The 20218-nt window shown below is 44.8% G+C and overlaps 1 protein-coding gene across 2 annotated transcripts; it reads left to right on the top strand.

Moving 5' to 3' along the window:
- Window positions 1–409: 409 nt before the first annotated feature.
- LOC311124502 (aryl hydrocarbon receptor nuclear translocator-like) lies at window positions 410–12786 on the top strand. Of its 2 annotated transcripts, XM_084158305.1 has the most exons (19): window positions 410–728; window positions 1629–1722; window positions 1940–1987; window positions 2117–2158; window positions 2816–3029; window positions 3182–3395; window positions 3890–3992; window positions 4088–4153; window positions 4501–4586; window positions 4691–4767; window positions 4855–4989; window positions 6747–6973; window positions 7313–7435; window positions 8446–8527; window positions 8907–9091; window positions 9198–9372; window positions 9914–10088; window positions 10217–10353; window positions 10581–12786. In XM_084158305.1, the coding sequence occupies exons 1-19, from the start codon at window positions 692–694 to the stop codon at window positions 10662–10664; spliced, it is 2304 nt and encodes a 767-aa protein (XP_084014431.1). In that variant the 5' UTR covers window positions 410–691; the 3' UTR covers window positions 10665–12786. The 2 variants fall into 2 exon arrangements, with proteins under 2 accessions (XP_084014431.1, XP_084014432.1); XM_084158306.1 differs by lacking the exon at window positions 7313–7435 and having other exon boundaries at window positions 432–728.
- The last annotated feature ends 7432 nt before the right edge of the window (window positions 12787–20218 follow it).

Here is a 20218-nt window from a genome sequence, read left to right as displayed (position 1 = left end):
GTTTGTTTTACACACTCAAATTATGAAGTTCTCCTCACTGATGGGTAAGGGGAGGGTATCCATAGGTTTCCTATGTCTTGGTTTAGGTACTGAGGCCTATAACCTTCTATAAGCACAGGAATTGTATATTGTGCACTTATTTTAGTGTACACACATACAATACATTTCTGAAATAGGAGTAGTAGGTTTATTACATTATAATACACAATTACATTATAATATATTATAATGTGAGTATAACATATCACTCAAATAATCTTAAAGGCTAAGATCTTGCTTTGACTCAAATAAAATATTATACAGATGGTTTTGGCCTGGGATTCTGTGTACCTGGTCAAACATTGGGGTTGCCCTCTTATTGGATGTCACGTGTATCCCGCTAGTGACTGAAGAAAAGTGTTACACAGCTAGAGCAGACTTGGGCGCCTATACAGTCATTGCTGCTAGCCTTGAACGCCATCTTGGATCTAGATGGTTTTTAACGGGGAAAACAGGAAAATGGACAGAAAAATAGATACTTTCGCTCTTGTTTTGTAATTTCCCCCATTGGCTGATGATGAAGAAACACGAGTCATGACATCACCGCTTTATTTGCTGATATAGAGGTCCATAAAATCGGTAAATCTGAGAGGAAATAGGATTGTGGACTGAGGAAATTTCCGGAGTTTACTGTAACTTGTTTTGTTTGTTTATGTTATTTAACCCGGACATGGACTCTTCCAACCCAGGTACAGTAAAGTTTTAAGCTTGTGGGAAGTTCAAATGTCACCGGTGATAATGCAGATGGAAAAATTGGCGATCCCATGGCGCTTTGAACGAATCTGTCACTTTCTCCCGATTGCTTCTGATGACAGCATTAGGGAGCTAGCTCGCTCAGCTGGGGCTAAGCTAACTGGCAAGCGATAGCAGGCTAACAGGGTATTTGACTTTGACATTTGACTTGAAGAATTTAACTAGCTAGCTACTTAGCTAGCTATTGACGTCTCTGTCTTATTGCCTTTCTTGCAAAATCGTAGTTAGCTACCAACCTTGGCAAATAGCTTGTCATACTTTTTAGTTGGCATGACCTGAGCCGGTTAATGTTGCCAACTCGCAATGTTCGCTTAGCTAGTTATCAGTTTTAGCTAGCTAGCTAGCTAGGTGACAGACTTGCGTAAATTATGTTCATATAGCTAGTTAACTAGCTAGCTAGTTTGAGTCGATATTTCATCAAAACAAGTGTTATTTTTACCGAACGATTTGCTCTTTTTTTTTTGCCAGCTAACAGTTAGCTTGTTCTGCTTGGCTACTGTATTTGTTAGCTAGCTTGCTAACTAAGTTAACGCGTAGCCATAGGTTTCATTACCAGAGAGGCAATAGCTTGCTCGCTATACTCACAACTGCAATGGAGAGCTACAGGATGTGCATGGTTCAATCCAGCATTCACACACCTTCATTTTATATCAAGTCTGACGATTGGTTGATTAAGGTGTGTTACTACATGGCTGCCTGGAACACAATATATACCGGTAGATATGTTTATGGTTAAATAAGTGAAACAAACAGTTGTTACTGAAGTGGAACACTTGTAGCATCGTGTAACGTTACGTTGGATAATTTCTGTGTGTGTGTGTGTGTTTGTGTGGCAGACATACCAGATGACTCACTGGGTTTGGGAGCTGGTGGGGCCCAGTCAAGCAGCAGTGCTGTTGTGCTGAAAGGGTCCAATAAGAGACGAGCTGCGTGAGTATAATTTACAATGCCAATGAATCAGTCAATGACTGTCACATAACTTTAACAGAAGGTCTATAGCTATGACAGTGCAGGGTAGAAGTTGTCCATAGGTGCAGAATCAGATTCACACAGATAAATTGTTGATCCATTCTTGTGTGTGTTAGTGTTTGAGAGTTTGTGGGTTACCATAATTTTACAAACATGGATTATGTCTACTTCCTCACAGGCCAGACTTCGATGATGATGATGATGATGATGGAAGCAAGCTCTTCAGGTAGGACTGACACTTGTCTCTCGCTGTTTCTTGCTTTCTCTCTCTTATCTCTCTCCTTCCCTCTCTCTCTATCTGACTGTATTGTGTTGGTTATTTTGATGACAGATCTGCTTCTCTGTCTTTGACCAGGTGTGATGACGACGGAGGAGGAGACAAAGAGCGATTTGCCAGGTAGAATAAGGAGGTTGTTGGTGCGTGTTTGTGCGTGTGTATAATACAGATATTCTGCATACACACGTCCCGAGACACCAGATTCCCTATCACACCACTGTGATTCCTGTCACTACTACTAACCCTTCTCTATCTGCTCATTTCTGAGCTCAGGGACACCTGTTCACTCCTATCAATCCCTTTCTTCTGAGCACAATCCCTTTCTTCCCCTCCTTCCTTCACTCCCTCCTTCTCTCTCTCAGGATCTCTGAAGTCTTTTTCTTTCAGCACTTCCTCTCTTCTATCACTCCTTCTCGCTTTGAAAGACCAGGTTCTCTTGATCTCTACATCTATCTATCGTATTGATGGATCATTCACTCCTTGTTATGTTTATCAATCCACGCTTGTTCCACCTACCTCATCCTAATCTGCATATATCATTTGGTTACGCCAACACTAAACTCTACTAAATGTTGTCCACCTACCTGCCCACCTCTCCCCATTTATATCCATCCCCCTTTCTCTCTCCTCTTCCTCTTTCTCCCCATCTCTACCCCATCCCTGTCCCTCCTCCTTCTCCATCTCTGCCGCTCCTCCCCCTGCTCTCCACATCTCTACCCCCATCTCTGTCCTTCCTACTCTCCTCTCTTCCTCTCCTCCCTCATTCCCTCGCTCCAGGGAGAACCACAGTGAGATTGAGCGGCGGCGGAGGAACAAGATGACCGCTTACATCACAGAGCTGTCGGACATGGTGCCCACCTGCAGCGCGTTGGCACGGAAACCAGACAAGCTGACCATCCTGCGCATGGCCGTGTCCCACATGAAGTCTCTGAGAGGGAGCGGCAACACCGCAGCAGACGGGACATACAAACCATCCTTCCTCACCGACCAGGTTAGAGAAAGAGAGGGAGAGAAGGAGGATGGGAGGGAGGAGATGGGGGTTGAGGGATGAAAAGGGGAAAATGTTATCCTATGTGTTTATTGCACAATAATAACTGAGTATCTTCTTCCATGTCATCTCTCCCCCCATCCCCCTCTTTGTAGGAGCTGAAGCACCTGATCCTGGAGGCTGCTGATGGCTTCCTGTTTGTGGTGTCATGTGAGAGTGGGCGGGTCGTCTATGTGTCAGACTCCCTGACCCCTGTTCTTAACCAATCGCAGTCCGACTGGCTAGGCTCCTCCCTCTACGACCAGCTGCACCCGGACGACGGAGACAAACTACGAGAGCAGCTCTCTACTGCAGAGAATAACAATACAGGTACACACAGGTGGTACAGATTATCTACTGGAGCAGCTCTCCACTGCAGAGAGTTATAATACAGGTACACACAGGTGGTACAGATTATCTACAGGAGCAGCTCTCCACTGCAGACAGTTATAATGCATGTACACACAGGTGGTACAGATTATCTACAGGAGCAGCTCTCCACTGCAGAGAGTTATAATACAGGTACACACAGGTGGTACAGATTATCTACAGGAGCAGCTCTCCACTGCAGAGAGTTATAATACAGGTACACACAGGTGGTACATATTATCTACAGGAGCAGCTCTCCACTGCAGAGAGTTATAATACAGGTACACACAGGTGGTACATATTATCTACAGGAGCAGCTCTCCACTGCAGATAGTTATAATACAGGTGAGAGAGAAACACACTCTCTCACACAACACTAATGATTGTAGGTAACGTCTCTCTCTCTCTCCCTCTCTCTCTCTCTCTCTCTCTCTCACTCTCTCTCTCTCCCTAAGGGAGGATGTTAGACCTGAAGACAGGAACAGTTAAGAAGGAGGGACAGCAGTCCTCCGTCAGGATGTGTATGGGAGCCAGACGATCCTTCATCTGTAGGATGAGGTGTGTGTGCTGTGTGTGTGCTGAGCTTGCGTGTGTGTATATGGCTGTATGCACCTGTGTTGGGAGTGTGCATTCTGAAATGTGTGTGTTTGTAGGTGTGGTTCGTGTCCAGTGGAGCCCATGTCTATGAACAGATTGAATTTCCTGAGGAGCGGGAACAGGTGAGATAATTCTGGCTTTATAAACATTATATTACATTAAACTTCACTGGTTTCAACCTGACTTATATATTTTACCGTAAAAGGTGAATGTATAGACCCATGGGGCGGCGCGCACAATTGGCCCAGCGTCGTCCAGGGTAGGGGAGGGAATGGCCGGCAGGGGATGTAGCTCAGTTGGTAGAGCATGGCGTTTGCAACGCCAGGGTTGTGGGTTCGATAAAAAAATAATGTATGCACTAACTGTAAGTCGCTCTGGATAAGAGCGTCTGCTAAATGACTAAAATGTAAAATGTATAGTGAACTATGGCTTGACTGGTAGTGTTCTCCCCTCTCTCTCTCCCCTGTAGGAATGGTCTGGGCCCAACCAAGGATGGGGAGCCTCAGTATGTGGTGGTCCACTGCACCGGATACATCAAGTCCTGGCCCCCCACAGGTAACTAACTAACTAACCTATGGCTCAGCTCTTATTTCCAATGTATACACCACTTCTGCATACTGAGTCGTGTGTGTGTGTATGTGTGTGTGTGTGTTTTTCAGGGGTGAATCTAACAGATGAAGAGGCAGACAATATTCAGGGGAGTCGCTACAGTCTAGTGGCCATCGGTAGACTTCAGGTAAGATGGGACAACTTAAAGTCCAATGTTTGGATGGGCTCATGCAACCACTATCTTACAGACACTTGTTCTACCCTTGTTGTCTAGGTGACCTCTTGTCCGAGTGACACAGACATAAGCAGCATCAGCGTTCCGGTGGAGTTCATCTCTCGTCACAACTGCCAGGGCCTCTTTACCTTCATAGACCACCGCTGCATGGCCACAGTGGGCTACCAGCCTCAGGTAGGCCTCACTCACAGCCTGGGGCTAGAGTAGGACACACACCCAGCATTGCATTTCATAGTGTATCAGGATACAGTACACTACCGTTCAAAAGTTTGGAAATTTCCTTGTTTTCGAAAGAAAAGCAATTTTTTTGTCCATTAAAATAACATCAAATTGATCCGAAATACAGTGTAGACATTGTTAATGTTGTAAATGGCTATTGTAGCAGGAAATGGCTGATTTTTAATGGAATATCTACATAGGCGTACAGAGGCCCATTATCAGCAATGTGTTCCAATGGCACGTTGTGTTTGCTAATCCAAGTTTATCATTTTAAAAGGCTAATTGATCATTCGAAAACCCTTTTGCAATTATGTTAGCACAGCTGAAAACTGTTGTGCTGATTAAAGAAGCAATAAAACTGGCCTTCTTGAGACTAGTTAAGTATCTGGAGTATCAGCAATTGTGGGTTCGATTATAGGCTCAAAATGGCCAGAAACAAATAACTTTCTTCTGAAACTCGTCAGTCTATTCTTGTTCTGAGAAATTAAGGCTATTCCATGCAAGAAATTGCCAAGAAACTGAAGACCTCATACAACGCTGTGTACTACTCCCTTCACAAAACCGCGCAAATGGGCTCTAACCAGAATAGAAAGAGGAGTGGGAGGCCCCGGTGCACAAATGAGCAAGAGGACGAATACATTAGTGTCTAGTTTGAGAAACAGACGCCTCACAGGTCCTCAACTGGCAGCTTCATTAAATAGTACCCGCAAAACACCAGTCTCAACGTCAACAGTGAAGAGGCGACTCCGGGATGCTCCGGGAGTTGCAAAGAAAAAGCCATATCTCAAACTGGCCAATAAAAAGAAACGGTTCAGATGGGCAAAAGAACACAGCCACTGGACAGAGGAAGATTGGAAAAAAGTGTTATGGACAGACGAATCAAAGTTTGAGGTGTTCGGATCACAAGGAAGAACATTTGTGAGATGCAGACCAAATGAAAAGATGCTGGAGGAGTGCTTGATGCCATCTGTCAAGCATGGTGGAGGCAATGTGATGGTCTGGGGGTGCTTTGGTGGTGGTAAAGTGGGAGATTTGTACAGGGTAAAAGGGATCTTGAAGAAGGAAGGCTATCACTCCATTTTGCAACGCCATGCCATACCCTGTGGACGGCGTTTGATTGGAGCCAATTTCCTCCTACAACAGGACAATGGCCCAAAGCACAGCTCCAAACTATGCAATAACTATTTAGGGAAGAAGCAGTCAGCTGGTATTCTGTCTATAATGGAGTGGCCAGCACAGTCACCGGATCTCAACCCTATTGAGCTGTTGTGGGAGCAGCTTGACCGTATGGTACGTAAGAAGTGCCCATCAAGCCAATCCAACTTGTGGGAGGTGCTTCAGGAAGCATGGGGTGAAATCTCTTCAGATTACCTCAACAAATTGACAACTAGAATGCCAAAGGTCTGCAAGGCTGTAATTGCTGCAAATTGAGGATTCTTTGACGAAAGCAAAGTTTGAAGGACTCAATTATTATTTAAATTAAAAATCATTATTTCTAACCTTGTCAATGACTACATTTCCTATGCATTTTGCTATATTTCCTATTCAAACTCATTTCATGTATGTTTTCATGGAAAACAAGGACATTTCTAAGTGACCCCAAACTTTTGAATGGTAGTGTATGTGTTTATACTGTGTGACAGCTGTAAGCTTGATCTAACTTTTTCTGTGTTGTGTGTGTGTGTGTTGGCGCGTGTGTGTGTGTTCCCCAGGAACTGCTGGGTAAGAACATCTTGGAGCTGGCCCACCCTGAGGACCAGGGTCTGCTGAGAGACAGCTTCCAGCAGGTGGTCAAGCTGAAGGGTCAGGTGCTGTCCGTCATGTTCCGCTTCCTGTCCAAGGCCAGAGACTGGCTGTGGATTAGGACCAGCTCCTTCACCTTCCAGAACCCCTTCTCTGAGGAGATAGAGTACATAATCTGTACCAATGCCAACGTCAAGTACGTGCTGTATATATACACACACACACACACATCTGCACCAACGCAAACGTAGAGTACCTACACACACACACGCATTACCTGCACCAATGCAAGTCACCTAAGTGCGAGATGCCTACAACACACAGACACCACAACTCTATTCCACCTCAACATCTGAACATCTTCACTCTGTTTAACCAATCTGTTGAGCCACCTTAGGAAATGTGATGTCATCTCTTCCAGGATGTGTGTTTGTCAGTATATGTTCACCTCCCCCTCCCCTCCATACCCCCTTCAAATAAATCATTATCTCCCTTCCTCTCCTCCTCACCCCTTGTTTTTGTTGTGGGCCAGAAGAACCTCGACTCAGGACCCCCTCACCCCCATCTCGTCCTCGGGGGTGTCTTTGCCTCCCTCGCTGGGGGAGAGCAGTCCTAACTGCCCCCCTGTGGCCCTCAGCCCAGGGCAGGTGGCTGCCAGGTGAGACCAGACCCCCTGCACCCCCTCTGGCATGGGTCAGCTGGGGCTGCTGCTTCACTGGAGACTACACCTCTCTATTTCTCTCTTGTTTCCCTTTATTTTATTGTTCTCTCTGGTCTGGTCCAGAGTTCACCCCTTGGTAAGGGCTGTGGATTGTTACTTGACTTGACCGGGTCTTTCTGTTTTGGGGTGATTTTCCCCTCCCTCTCCCTCCTCTACAGTAGTAGGATATCCATCATGACCAAGGTGTTGGTTACGACCCCCTCTCCCCTCTCCTCTCTTCTTCTTGGTTACCATGGTGACTGGTGGTGGAATGAGTGCTGTTGGTCGGCAGGTGTTTTGGTTTCCCGAGCAACGGTGGAGGGCCTTGACGGAAATTATATTTTCTGTTGTCACTGCTAACTTTTCTCCCTCTACCACTCCCTCTCTTTTCTCCCTCTACCACTCCCTCTCTTTTCTCCCTCTTTTCTCTCTCTACCACTCCTTCTCTTTTCTCCCTCTTTTCTCTCTCTACCACTCCCTCTCTTTTCTCCCTCTTTTCTCTCTCTACCACTCCCTCTTTTCTCCCTCTTTTCTCCCTCTACCACTCCCTCTTTTCTCCCTCTTTTCTCCCTCTACCACTCCCTCTCTTTTCTCCCTCTTTTCTCCCTCTACCACTCCCTCTCTTTTCTCCCTCTTTTCTCCCTCTACCACTCCCTCTCTTTTCTCCCTCTTTTCTCTCTCTACCACTCCCTCTCTTTTCTCCCTCTTTTCTCTCTCTACCACTCCCTCTCTTTTCTCCCTCTTTTCTCCCTCTACCACTCCCTCTCTTTTCTCCCTCTTTTCTCTCTACCACTCCCTCTCTTTTCTCCCTCTTTTCTCCCTCTACCACTCCCTCTCTTTTCTCCCTCTTTTCTCCCTCTACCACTCCCTCTCTTTTCTCCCTCTTTTCTCTCTCTACCACTCCCTCTCTTTTCTCCCTCTTTTCTCCCTCTACCACACCCTCTTTCTCCCTCGCTCCCCCTTTACAGGCAGTTGCAGCAGCAGCAGGCAGAGTTGGAGGGAGGAGGGAGAGATGGTCTGTACGAGGCAGGACAGGTTACACTTCCACAGGTATGACTAACACTGACTAACACACACACCTATCTGCCCCCACGTGGCCCTCAGTGCAGGGCGGTAGGTAGCCCAGCAGCTAAGGAGTCGAAAGGTGGCTGGTTCGAATCCCATGCCGGGCTCTGGGAAAAAAAGGGGGAGTGATCTGGCAACTGGAGGGCGGCTGGGTTCACGTCCTCAAGACATTCCCCTACCCACACAACATGCTCTCCATCCAGGGGCGCTGCACTGCAGCTTGACCCTGTGCTCATCTCAACTGTATGTGTGCTGTCTCGGGGGGAAGGCATATTTCCATTGTTCGCCGTAACATGGACATTGTTGTACCTACCTCCAAGCCTTTAGTGAGTATTGACTGCTGGTTGACCGTTGTCCATGTCAGATGCCTGTCCAGGCGGTGACCGCAGCTGGAACTGACCACAGTAAGACCATGGACAAGGCAGAGCTGTACCCCTCCCCAGACCAGGCCAAGGTCCTGCCCTCCACCTCTGCCCCCGGAGTACCCATCTACCCTCAGGGCAACAACAACTACACCGCTGCCAACCGCTCCAAAGACACATACATCAGGTATGACCATTACCCCCTGTTGTACTGTTTTAAACTGATCTAAGGGCAATGTATACTGAATAAGCTATTCTAATTTCCTGTTCCTGTTGTTATTAACTAATTCCAGGTCAGTGGGGATGGCCCCTCAGATGGTGCAGCCGTCCCACTCTGCAGGCCAGATGCTGGCTCAGATGTCCCGTCAGAACGGGGCACCCCCCTCCAACAGCAGCCCCCTGCAGGGAGGGGCAGCGGTGGGCTGGCCGGGGGCAGCTGCGGGGGCTAGACTCCCCTTCCACAACCAGGTGAGATAGCTGGTAGCTGCAGGTAGAAGTTGTCCAAACAGCCTCAAGTTTATATCCTCTGTTTTTGCCCAAAGTGCTACAGATGTACAATCTTAATTTAAGACCGTTTTCTACAGCAGGAAAATAATCCTGCAGCAACAGGAAATGTGAATTATGTGGATTATAATGAATATACTTTTTTTTTAGGGGTTGATACATTCAAGTCTGTAATTTCAAATTGGAAATTACAAACGTCAGAAGCTTTTTTTAAACCTCAAATACAAGTTTAAAATTTGCTGCATTGCAGGAAAGTTATCCTGCAACAGGGTGATCAAATTTAAATAGTACATCTGTAGCTGGCGTGATGGGGATGAGTGCCCTGAGTGTCTTGCATCTCTGTATCTTAGCGTTGTAAAGGACCAAATATTTTATTCCCTGTGTAATCCCTGTTTTGAGGATCACACCCCTGACAGTTTCACTAGTAAATGCATAGAAGAAACCTTGTACATTCATAAAGTGTGAATAATAACATTGTGTTTTTCTGTGTTCTCCTCCCGCCCAGCAGGTGGTGCCCCAGTCAGGGAAGGCTCTGTCTCCCCAGTTTGCCATGGGGAGTTTTGGGGGGGGCTCGTCCTCCTCATTCGGGGTGATGCCCCCCACTACTGCTCCGACCCCCACCACGGGGGCTAACTACCCCAACATCAACCGCTGCGCCAGCCTCAATACCAACGGATATGGTACGCGACCCTGAGAGAGAGAGAGAGAGAGTGTGTGTGTGTCCAACAACTACAGTACAGTGTTTTTATGTGTTTGTGTATCCTGGTGTAGTTAGGTACTGACCCTCCCTTTGTCCTGCCTCTGTCAGATGGCTTGGGGTCGGGGCAGCAGTTCCCCTCCAGGGCAGAGGAGGCAGTGTGGCCCCAGTGGCAGGGCCAGCAGCAAACTCAGAACAGGGCAGAGCAGCACCCCCACGCACAGAACAACCAGCCTGACATCTTCCCTGTAAGTCACTACTCCTCTCTCTCTGTCTCTCTCTCTCTCTCGCTCTCTCTCTCTCTCTCTCTCTCGCTCGCTCTTCTCCATCTCTCTTTGTTTCTCTCCTTCTGACTGTACGTTTTGTTATGTGTTGTCATGTTGCTTTGAAGTTTAATCTCTCTCTTTCTCTCCCTCTCTCTCTCTCTCTCTCTCTCTCTCTCTCTCTCTCTCTCTCTCTCTCTCTTTCTCTCTAGGATGTTCTCGCCATGCTGGACCAGCCGGCCAACTTCAACAACGATGACTTTGAGATGCCCATCTACCCCTCTTTCAACGAGTGACCCCAAATACACTCCTCCACTTACCTCTCTATCTCTCAAATGTTTCCTTCGCTCTCCTTTGGTGCTCTTTGCTCTCTTTCTTTGCCTTTTCTGATCTAAAGAGAGCATGTCTAAATATTGGTCAGATGATTGCACTGCCAGGATGGAGAGAGCGAGTTTATCAGGGAAAAGTAAGAGTGAAATCAAGTAGAGGTATGCAAACGCAGGTTTAATAAACACGTAAAAGGCCAGAGGAAGAAAGGGAGAGAGAGAAGCGAGTCAGGGTTCAACGATAGTTGGGCAAATGTAAAATGACACATCTGTAACTAGCACTGCCCAAAGCTCCACAACCAATGGATTTGTTGTAGAGATGCAACACACAATCACACCTGAGCAAGCACAAGGCCAGACACTGAGGCAGGCGCTGCTTCACCAGTAACACACAAACATGGCCTTTCAGTAACAGAGTCAGATGTGTGTTTAGATCTGTGCTGCTCCACTGATCTGTACATCATATGGATAGATCAGTCCAATCATTCACTTGAACTCTCAGGCAATCCAGGTGATCTATAGCTTTCGGGGAATATGTGCACTTCTGATCTCATGCCTGTGAATATCCTCTGTCTGTGCTCCCCTCGCTGTTTTAGCTTAGCAACCCTTAGCATGTTCAAGAGAACACTGTCCTCACGCAGACTTTTTAAACTTTGGGCAGATTTATACGAACACTTTTCTATTTGTACACAGGGTACATTGACGATGTCACCTATGAATGGGGTTATGGTGGTTTCAGGTGGAAGAGAGGGGGAGAGAGAGTCAGATGACTATGACTAGTAAAGTAAGGGAAGAGGAGGATATGGAACTATGAACACACATTTTACAGTGTATATTAGAACCTAATTTATTCCTATATATAACCAGTATATAAGTCAAGTGTTTATATACGGTTATATGTCTACTGGAGGTGTTTGTATAACTTTATTGATCTCAACCTGAATGCACAGCAGTCCCAGGGTCCCTTTCTCACTCACTTGGATTCCTTCCTCTTCCTCTGTTGCCTGGGGTTACTCAGCACACTCTTCCTCCTCTCGCGCTCTTCCTCAGTCACCCTCCCAAGTGTGTTTTTCTTCTACTCTGTCAAAAACCATGTTTTTGTAAGAAAGGAAAATTAAAAACATTGGAAAGCAAGAATTTACAAGCAAGGATTATGTTATTTTTAAAGCCATTCTTTATTGTTGTCCTACGTGTTTTTATCTTGATTGTTTGAATATGGAAATACACAGGAAATAGCAATGATTTGATTGATTGACATTTTCCCCAACTGATGTTTTTATTTTCAGACTTTTGATTGGCTCTTCTTGTTGGAAGCCCTCTCCATTGCTACTTTGTGTGATAGGTTGTTTTTTATGTATATTGATCAGGTTATAGCATCTTATTCAGGACAGAAAGGTCTGGTTTAGAGCTGACATGATTCTACATGACACAGAATCATGCCATGATGTTTGGCCTGAAATTCAAGTCTTCCTAATTATGTTCAAAACACATTACCCAATAATCAATTAAGCAGTAGATGCTGATTATGCGTTTGGCATTTAATAAACTTTTCTTCTTTTTTTACACATTGTACAGGATACGATTTGCAGTAGATTCAATCAGAGTTCATCCTTATCGGGATAGTTTGGCATTCACAAATATATGATCTAAATCAAACACAGCATTTGTTTTCTGAAATCGATTGTGATGTTTAGTAAGTCACTATAACACTCTTATACAAGGAATTAAGAATTCTGATTGGGCAAGTGAGGGCTATGAATTTTAAGGTTCTGAAATACAGAAATTGTTAATGTGTAGGCCTTTCATTTTCACAGAGCATAATTCACAGACATGTGAATTGTATGTAAACCCATCATGTATCAATAGTCACACGATGAAAATGGCAGTGTTTTGGTGACTGTGTTGTCTTGTTGTTTTAAACCACTTTGGTTGTTTTAAACCACTTTGGTTGTTCCCTGTTTTTACAATGATGTGACCTGCAGTTTATATAGCGCACAAAGATACAGAAATATATGAATATATATGTATAAGAAATGTTAAACAAGAGAAAGAAATGTTTGGTTTTTGTATTAAATTGTTATATTGTCAAGAACTTGTGGGTGGATATTTGTTTCTTTTAGAGGTCGGGGGGCTGTAACATTTGAACAGTTCCTTTTTAGAAATGTGATGATTGTACAACGTCACTCCTATGTATAAAATGTGTAGGCCTAGTCATATCAGACCTGGGTTATAACACTATTTCAGGTTTTTCAATTACTTTTCAAAACAAGTATTCAGATAACCTTTTATTTGGAGAAAAAAAAACAAATAGTTGAATATTGGATTGTATTTGAAAATACTCATATACACTCATATACACACTTTCAAATACAATTTGGTAGATTATTTGGTTTTTACAAATAACCATTCAAATAAAAGTACTTGTTTTGGTCTGTGTATTTGAAAATTCCAAAATACACAGAAAAAGTATTTAAATAACACACTCAAATTCACAGCCCAAAAATTGCTCCCGAGTGTCGCAGCGGTCTAAGGCACTGCATCTCAGTGCTTGAGGCATCACTACAGACCCTGGTTCGATTCCAGGCTGTATCACAATCCGGCCGTGATTGGGAGTCCCATAGGGCGTGCATAATTGGACCAGCGTCGTCCGGGTTTGGCCGGGGTAGGCCGTCATTGAAAATAAGAATTTGTTCTTAACTGACTTGCCTATTAAAATAAAACAATGTATTTGAAATTAGGTCTGAGTCATATGCATAAAAACCATGACTTTGTCCTCAACTGTCTTTAGGATGTTCACATGGTCTCTACGTAAGAGAGGAACAAAGACATAATCCATCCATCCTATGTCTATCTATAGACACACAGATGGTTTCACTACGAAAGAGAGGAACAGAGAGTAGGATAGGAAGCTTACATAGTGAAAGGTTGCTATTTTCATTCTCTCTCATAATTTGTCTCCACATAGGCTAATTGTTCCACAGACTAATACTGTTAAATGGGTTTAGAACCAATGGACGAGCACCAGATGGCTAAAAAAACATCATCAGCGTTTGACCATGTGGTCTGTCACCAACCATGAAGGGTTACAGGGTGAACAGGCTTTTGTTCCAGTCCAGCACTAACAAACACTAATTCAGCTCATTGAGGTCTTGAAGAGCATGTATTGACAAGCCTGAGACACACACACAAACACATGCGTCCTACATAAGGTAGCCCCGTCCGTCCTCCCCCACTGGACAGTATTTTTAGCTGAAACCGGATCCCTTCAGCAACAGAGACTAAAGGCAACACTGCAAAACCCCTGCCTTTAACTAGCTACATGGGGACACACACACTAACCCGTTCTGACATGCAGACATCCACACTACTTATGCAGAAACGCAGCAGGATGTTACGTACACATGGGGACACACCCATCTACAGTCAATAAAAACATTAAAAAGAGAGACGTGTGAGCTGAGGAAGTTATTTTCCACCCATCTGGAACAAAGTTCAGTTACAACAACACACAAAGAGACACACTGCAGCAGACATTACGGATCCATAACCAGGTAATGTAGAATACAACGTATATCTCATATCTCTGTGTGTTAGAGAGGGATGTGTGTGTGTAAATAGTAGTATGATTCAACTTTTGCCAGCAGACCTAAGCTACAGAGAGCTGTGTGTGAGTCAGACTAAAGCCCTGCCTGGGTGAATACTTTCCTAAGTGCAGACAGCCTGCATGACTAATATGGCCAGATTGAACGGCACATGTAAACAATGGCCTGTTTTGGAACCCGGTTTAATTGTAGATGGGAGGAAGAGAGATCCTGTTCATATTATATGTTTCATTTTGATTGAATAACCAATGGGTTGTAGAACAGTTGTAGAAGCTCTGAGCGTTAACGAGGTCAGAGAGTGACAAGGAGCCAGGGGTCAGATAGAGATGGCCCCATTCAGTTCCAGGAGCGGCTGTGCAGAATTAAATCCAGAGGGGCATCTGTAATAAAAAAAAGGAGGGGGGGGGGGGGGTCCTTGAGCCTACAAGCAACTTCACTCATTAAGCTATTTGTTTCTCTGCAGCTCCAAGACTTCTAAAGGATGAAGAACCTTAGAGTTCCCCTCCTCTCTCTCTCCATCTGCCTGTTGCTGGGCAACCTGGGGGTGAGTGGCTACAGTAAAGACACACCCTGCCAACGGTCCCGATGCAATAACTGTCATGATAAGTTCCTAAACCGGCATGTGCGTCCAGATACACCGATAACAACCGACCGCAACGTGTGGGAGAAGTACCTACGTGAAAACAGTGACTGCTCAAGACCCACGCAGTCCTTCCTCCATCCCAAAGACCGGGAGAGGGTGGACGCGGTCTGCTCCAGCTCTGGGGGAAAGACGTACCGGGGGAACCTGTGCATCAGCCAAAGTCCGTTCACATTTCTAACAGTGAGGAGCGAGACTGGGACATGCGGCGTGTCCAGCGTGCGGGAAGAGACCAAGCATTTGATCCTGGCATGTGAGGTGCTGGAGAACAGGTGTGTGCCGGTCCACTTCGAGGGGAACCGCGAGGGGAGCAAGCCCGACAATAACGCTGCAGGATGTGGCAGCACGGAGAAAGGGAAGGGCTCAAGCTTCAAAGTATCAGGAATGTGGCTGGCATCTTTATTGATACTCATGTTTCTCTCACAACTCCTTTTCTGAACAGTTGGGGGGGGGGGGGGGGGGTCATATTAGTTTAAATATAATATAATAATATGCCATTTAGCAGACGCTTTTATCCAAAGCGACTTACAGTCATGCGAGCATACATTTTTGTGTATGGGTGGTCCCTGGGATCGAACCCACTACCTTGGCGTTACAAGCGGCGTGCTCTACCAGCTGAGCTACAGAGGACCGTTCGGACCGTTCGGACACTACATTTTCGTGAGAAGACCAATTTTCGCGATGTCTCATGGTCTGACAAACACAGCTGTAGCTTGGCCACCTTCCACCTGCAGATGCGGAAGGCCGCCATTGGCGGATGTGGGGAATTGAGACGCAGCCCATGCAAAAAGCTTCATATCTCTAGCTTAAAGCTACAATATGTAACTTTTTGGGCAACCGGACCAAATTCACATAGAAATATGAGTTATAGATCTGTCATTCTCATTGAAAGCAAGTCTAAGAAGCGGTAGATCTGTTCTATGTGCGCTATTTTTGCATCTTTTACTTTCACGTTTCACTCACAACAGTTAAAAGACTACCATGTTTGTTCTCTCACAACATCTATTCTGAACAGTTGAAAGACTGGGCACTTAGGCCAATTACATTTTCTGTTTTGTCATATGCATGGTATGCATGGTGTTGCACTTTCCTGTGTCCCCCAGCCTAATGTTGGCATCAGCATTTCATGACCTTGTATTTCACTTGAAAAAATGTATTGTACCATGCTGAATGTATGCACTATCAATAAAGTTTGAATTTGATAGAATATTAAAGAGCAGCATCATCAGCCAGCACCATAGGCCTTAAAGCAGGGGTTAAAGCAAATGACCTCATCTGATACATTTGAGGGAGAGGTCACACTCAAGCAGCACATTCAGAGTTGGCAGGCAAGTGCTTTACTATGAGCATGTAAACATACAATACACCCCACACCCCCATCAGTCTACAACATAAATAAGTAGTAAATGAACTAGAGACAGATATTTGGCTGTTGCATGAGAGCACAATGTACCTTTAGACCCATTCCACATATCTGCTGTTTGTAATGTATTCAGAAGGATGTGTCTTTGCTATAAAGAGCTGTAACCTCAGTTCTGCTCTTCTGAGTTCTCAGTGATCACCTCCAAGGTGGTTACCGACTAAACTCCATTACTGCAGTAATTAATCGATAATAAAGTTAAATTGTTTTGAGGAAATCTAAAAGTCTCTCCTTTGATTAGAATAATTACCACGACACTATGAGTATGTAAACATGTAATACACCCCCCACCCCTATCAGTCTACAATTGGCTTTTGTTGGCCTGCCAAAAAAAATAGATTAAAAAAATAGAATTTTTGGAACTCAGTTGGGGTCTCAACTTACTGTTGAGAGTTAGAATAGTAGAATACACAAGGTACAATTCCGAAATGTGGTTGTGCATCAGAAGTTTTTCTCTTGTTATGTCAACAACTGACATTCACTCAATTAGCCCATGTCAGCTAACATTTTTTAGATTGGTTAGTCTAGCGGCCAGCTATACAAACTTGTAGTAGTCATGGTTGAATTAACGACTGGGGGGCCCTATTGATTGTGTTAGTCACTCTCACTTAGATATCATATTAAAAACTGCGAACATTTCTCTCCACCCTATTGCAAAATGTGTAGAATTGAAGGAAATTTGCTGTAAAATTGCTAATGTTTCTCTCCGCCCCATGGCAAAATGTGTAGAATTGCAGAAAATGTACTCTAAAACTTCCATCACAAGGATAGGAGGACGTAAGGATGCATTGTCAAAGTATTGGAGCAGTGCCATGGTCAGGAAGTACTTCGAAAGTATTGAGATGGAATGTGGGCATTCTTCAGTGTTTCTATAGGGTGGGCAGCATTCACTTTTAGCCTAGTTTCTGCTCAATGGGCAATTCAACTGGAATAGAATGTGAAAGAGGAAGTTCATTTGTGGTTGAGACAATTCTCAGCTATTGGGCAATTCAGGGCTCCACTGTGACCCATTTCCTTGTTCTATAGGCCCAGCTTCTCTATCACACATGCACTGTGTGAGGGACGTCTAGAAATAGAGGGCCATGTGTGGAGCTCACCTAGTGAAACTTTGTTCTGCATGCATGCACACACAAACACACACACACACACACACACACACACACAGACACATGCATGCATGTACACCAGTGGAGGCTGGTGGGTGGAGCACTAGGAGGAAGGGCTCATTGTAATGGCTGGAATGGAATAAATGCAACGGTATCAAACACATCCAACGTATGGAAACCACATTTGACTCTATTCCATTTATTCCATTCTAGACGTTACAATGAGCCCGTCCTCCTACAGCTCCTCCCACCAGCCTCCACTGATGCTCACACTATGTCATTGAACTCACATACAGGGCCGGTTCCACCTGGGAGCCAGAAATCTTTCTGATTGAGAGGGGGTCAAATACTTATTTCCCTCATTAAAATGCAAATCAATTTATAACATTTTTGACATGCGTTTTTCTTGATTTATGGCTATCTTCTGTATAACCCCCCTACCTTGTCACAACACAACTGATTGGCTCAAATGCATTAAGAAGGAAAGAAATTCCATAAATTAACTTTTAAGAAGGCACACCTGTTAATTGAAATGCATTCCAGGTGACTACCTTAAGAAGCTGGTTGAGAGAATGCCAAGAATGTGCAAAGCTGTCATCAAGGCAAAGGGTGGCTATTTGAAGAATCTCAAATATAAAATATATTTTGATTTGTTTAACACTTTTTTGGTTAGTACATGATTCCATATGTGTTATTTCACAGTTTTGATGTCTTCACTATTATTCTACAATGTAGAAAATAGTAAAAATAAAGAAAAACCCTTGAATGAGTAGGTGTGTCCAAAATGTTGACTGGTACTGTATATATTTACAAAACAAATATGGGGGATTGGAAATTATGTAGACAATTACATTGATGGAACCACAATCTATCTGCAATATTAAAAATGGATTGGTAGTTAGCCTAGTCAGCTATCCAAACTTATACCAACGGGCATGCAGGGCATGTTCCCAGGGGCCCTGACCTCCAGAAGGCCCCCATTGATTTTGTTAGTAATTCTCACTCAAATGTTATATTAACATGGCATAAGTCATCACAAAATGTGTAGAATTGCAGGACATTTGCTTTAAAACTGCAAAAATGTATCTCCACCCAATGGCAAATGGGTAAAATTGCAAGATATTAGCTGTAAAACTGCAAAAAAAATTTGCTCTGCCCAATGGCAAAACGAGTAGAATTGCATGAAATTTGTCATAAAAATGCTATGTTTTCAAACTTGTAGGAGCCCTCTCTGCTGCAAGATCAAATGCAAAATATAGTTTATTCATCACTTACACAGTTTACAGCAGGTATAAAAGGTGCAGCGAAATGCTTATGTGTACTTTTATAACATTACCTCCAGCCTAGCTTAGTGTGGCGTGCCAAAGATGAGAAGCATGGGCTTCTTAGGCAACCTTCAGCCATTAGGACACATGCGACACTGCACTACCGTGCTGCCACCACTAGGTGGTGTAAGGGCTCCAGTTGTTATTCATGCACCAACACGCTTGAATCTTTCATGAAGCAAAGCACATCACTTTTCACACTTTCATTGCTCTCTATTCTACATCCCTCCTTTTCTCCCTCTCTCTTTTACCCCTCCGTTCACCTCTATCCTTCTCGCTCCCTCGCTCTCTCTCTCTCTCCTTCATGTGACTCCATTGTCCTCAATGGAACAGGAATGTTTCCTTTCTGTTCAAGAAATCAGCTTTCTTTCTCTTTTTCCATGACCCTTTGTCTGTTTCCATCCTTTCTTTGTTGGCTCCAGGGTAACTCACCCGGTCATGGACAAATCACAAGACCAAAGTACCGTCAGTCTTAGTTCACAGAGCATCACACCATGCAGTCCACTGATGATAAATGCAATGGTGTGGGATTGTCATGAATGTGTGCACTGAATAGAAACATGCAGATATCTGGTGTAGGTGATATCTGTGAAAATAGCCTGCAGAGAGACTTGTGGTGTCACACACACACACACACACACACACACACACACACACACACACACACACAAACTAGTTATTTGCGTACTGTCACAGTCTCTACTTCAGTGTCACAGTGCAGTGAAAGGAAACAGTCATTGTTGAGTCAGAATCTAGTCCAGTCAGAACTCCCATGAGGACTTGCAACGGTCAGAGGTTGACTGTTGAGCACTGGTCATACCACAACCATGACATCAGAGGGCAAAATACACACACACACACACACACACAGAGCGCAGGCGCACATACACGAAAGAAGGAAAAAGCAAAAGCACGAAACAATCGTTCACTAAGGGAAAAGAGGAAATGCTACGAGAAGAATAAAAGAATGAGTGCAGAGTGAGATGCAATGGAGGGGTAGAGAGATGGAGGGAACGGAGGAGGGTGGAGGGGAGCAGGGAACGGAGGAGGGGTAGAGAGATGGAGGGAACGGAGGAGGGTGGAGGGGAGCAGGGAACAGAGGAGGGGTAGAGAGATGGAGGGAACGGAGGAGGGTGGAGGGGTGCTGGGAGAGGAGGAGGGGTAGAGAGATGGAGGGAACGGAGGAGGGTGGAGGGGAGCAGGGAACAGAGGAGGGGTAGAGAGATGGAGGGACGGAGGAGGTTGGAGGGGTGCTGGGAGAGGAGGGGGATGGAGGGGTGCAGGGAGAGGAGGGGGGTGGAGGGGTGCAGGAAGAGGAGGAGGAGGAGGAGGAGGGTGGAGTAGTGCAGGAAGAGGAGGAGGGTGAGGTGATAAAAACTGGCCTGCACTTTTATTGAACCTTTTTCTAGTTAAAGAAAAAAAGAAAAGTAA

Source organism: Coregonus lavaretus, assembly GCF_964263955.1.
Source record: "Coregonus lavaretus genome assembly, chromosome: 3".
Lineage (NCBI taxonomy): Eukaryota > Metazoa > Chordata > Actinopteri > Salmoniformes > Salmonidae > Coregonus > Coregonus lavaretus.
This window is presented reverse-complemented; position numbering and strand designations above follow the sequence as displayed.

Coding starts and splice junctions, on each gene's coding strand:
- LOC311124502 (XM_084158305.1), top strand. CDS start 692: ATGTTATTTAACCCGGACATGGACTCTTCCAACCCAG. Junction 4,154..4,500: donor TTCCTGAGGAGCGGGAACAG/GTGAGATAATTC, acceptor TCTCCCCTGTAG/GAATGGTCTGGGCCCAACCA. Junction 10,354..10,580: donor ACCAGCCTGACATCTTCCCT/GTAAGTCACTAC, acceptor CTTTCTCTCTAG/GATGTTCTCGCCATGCTGGA.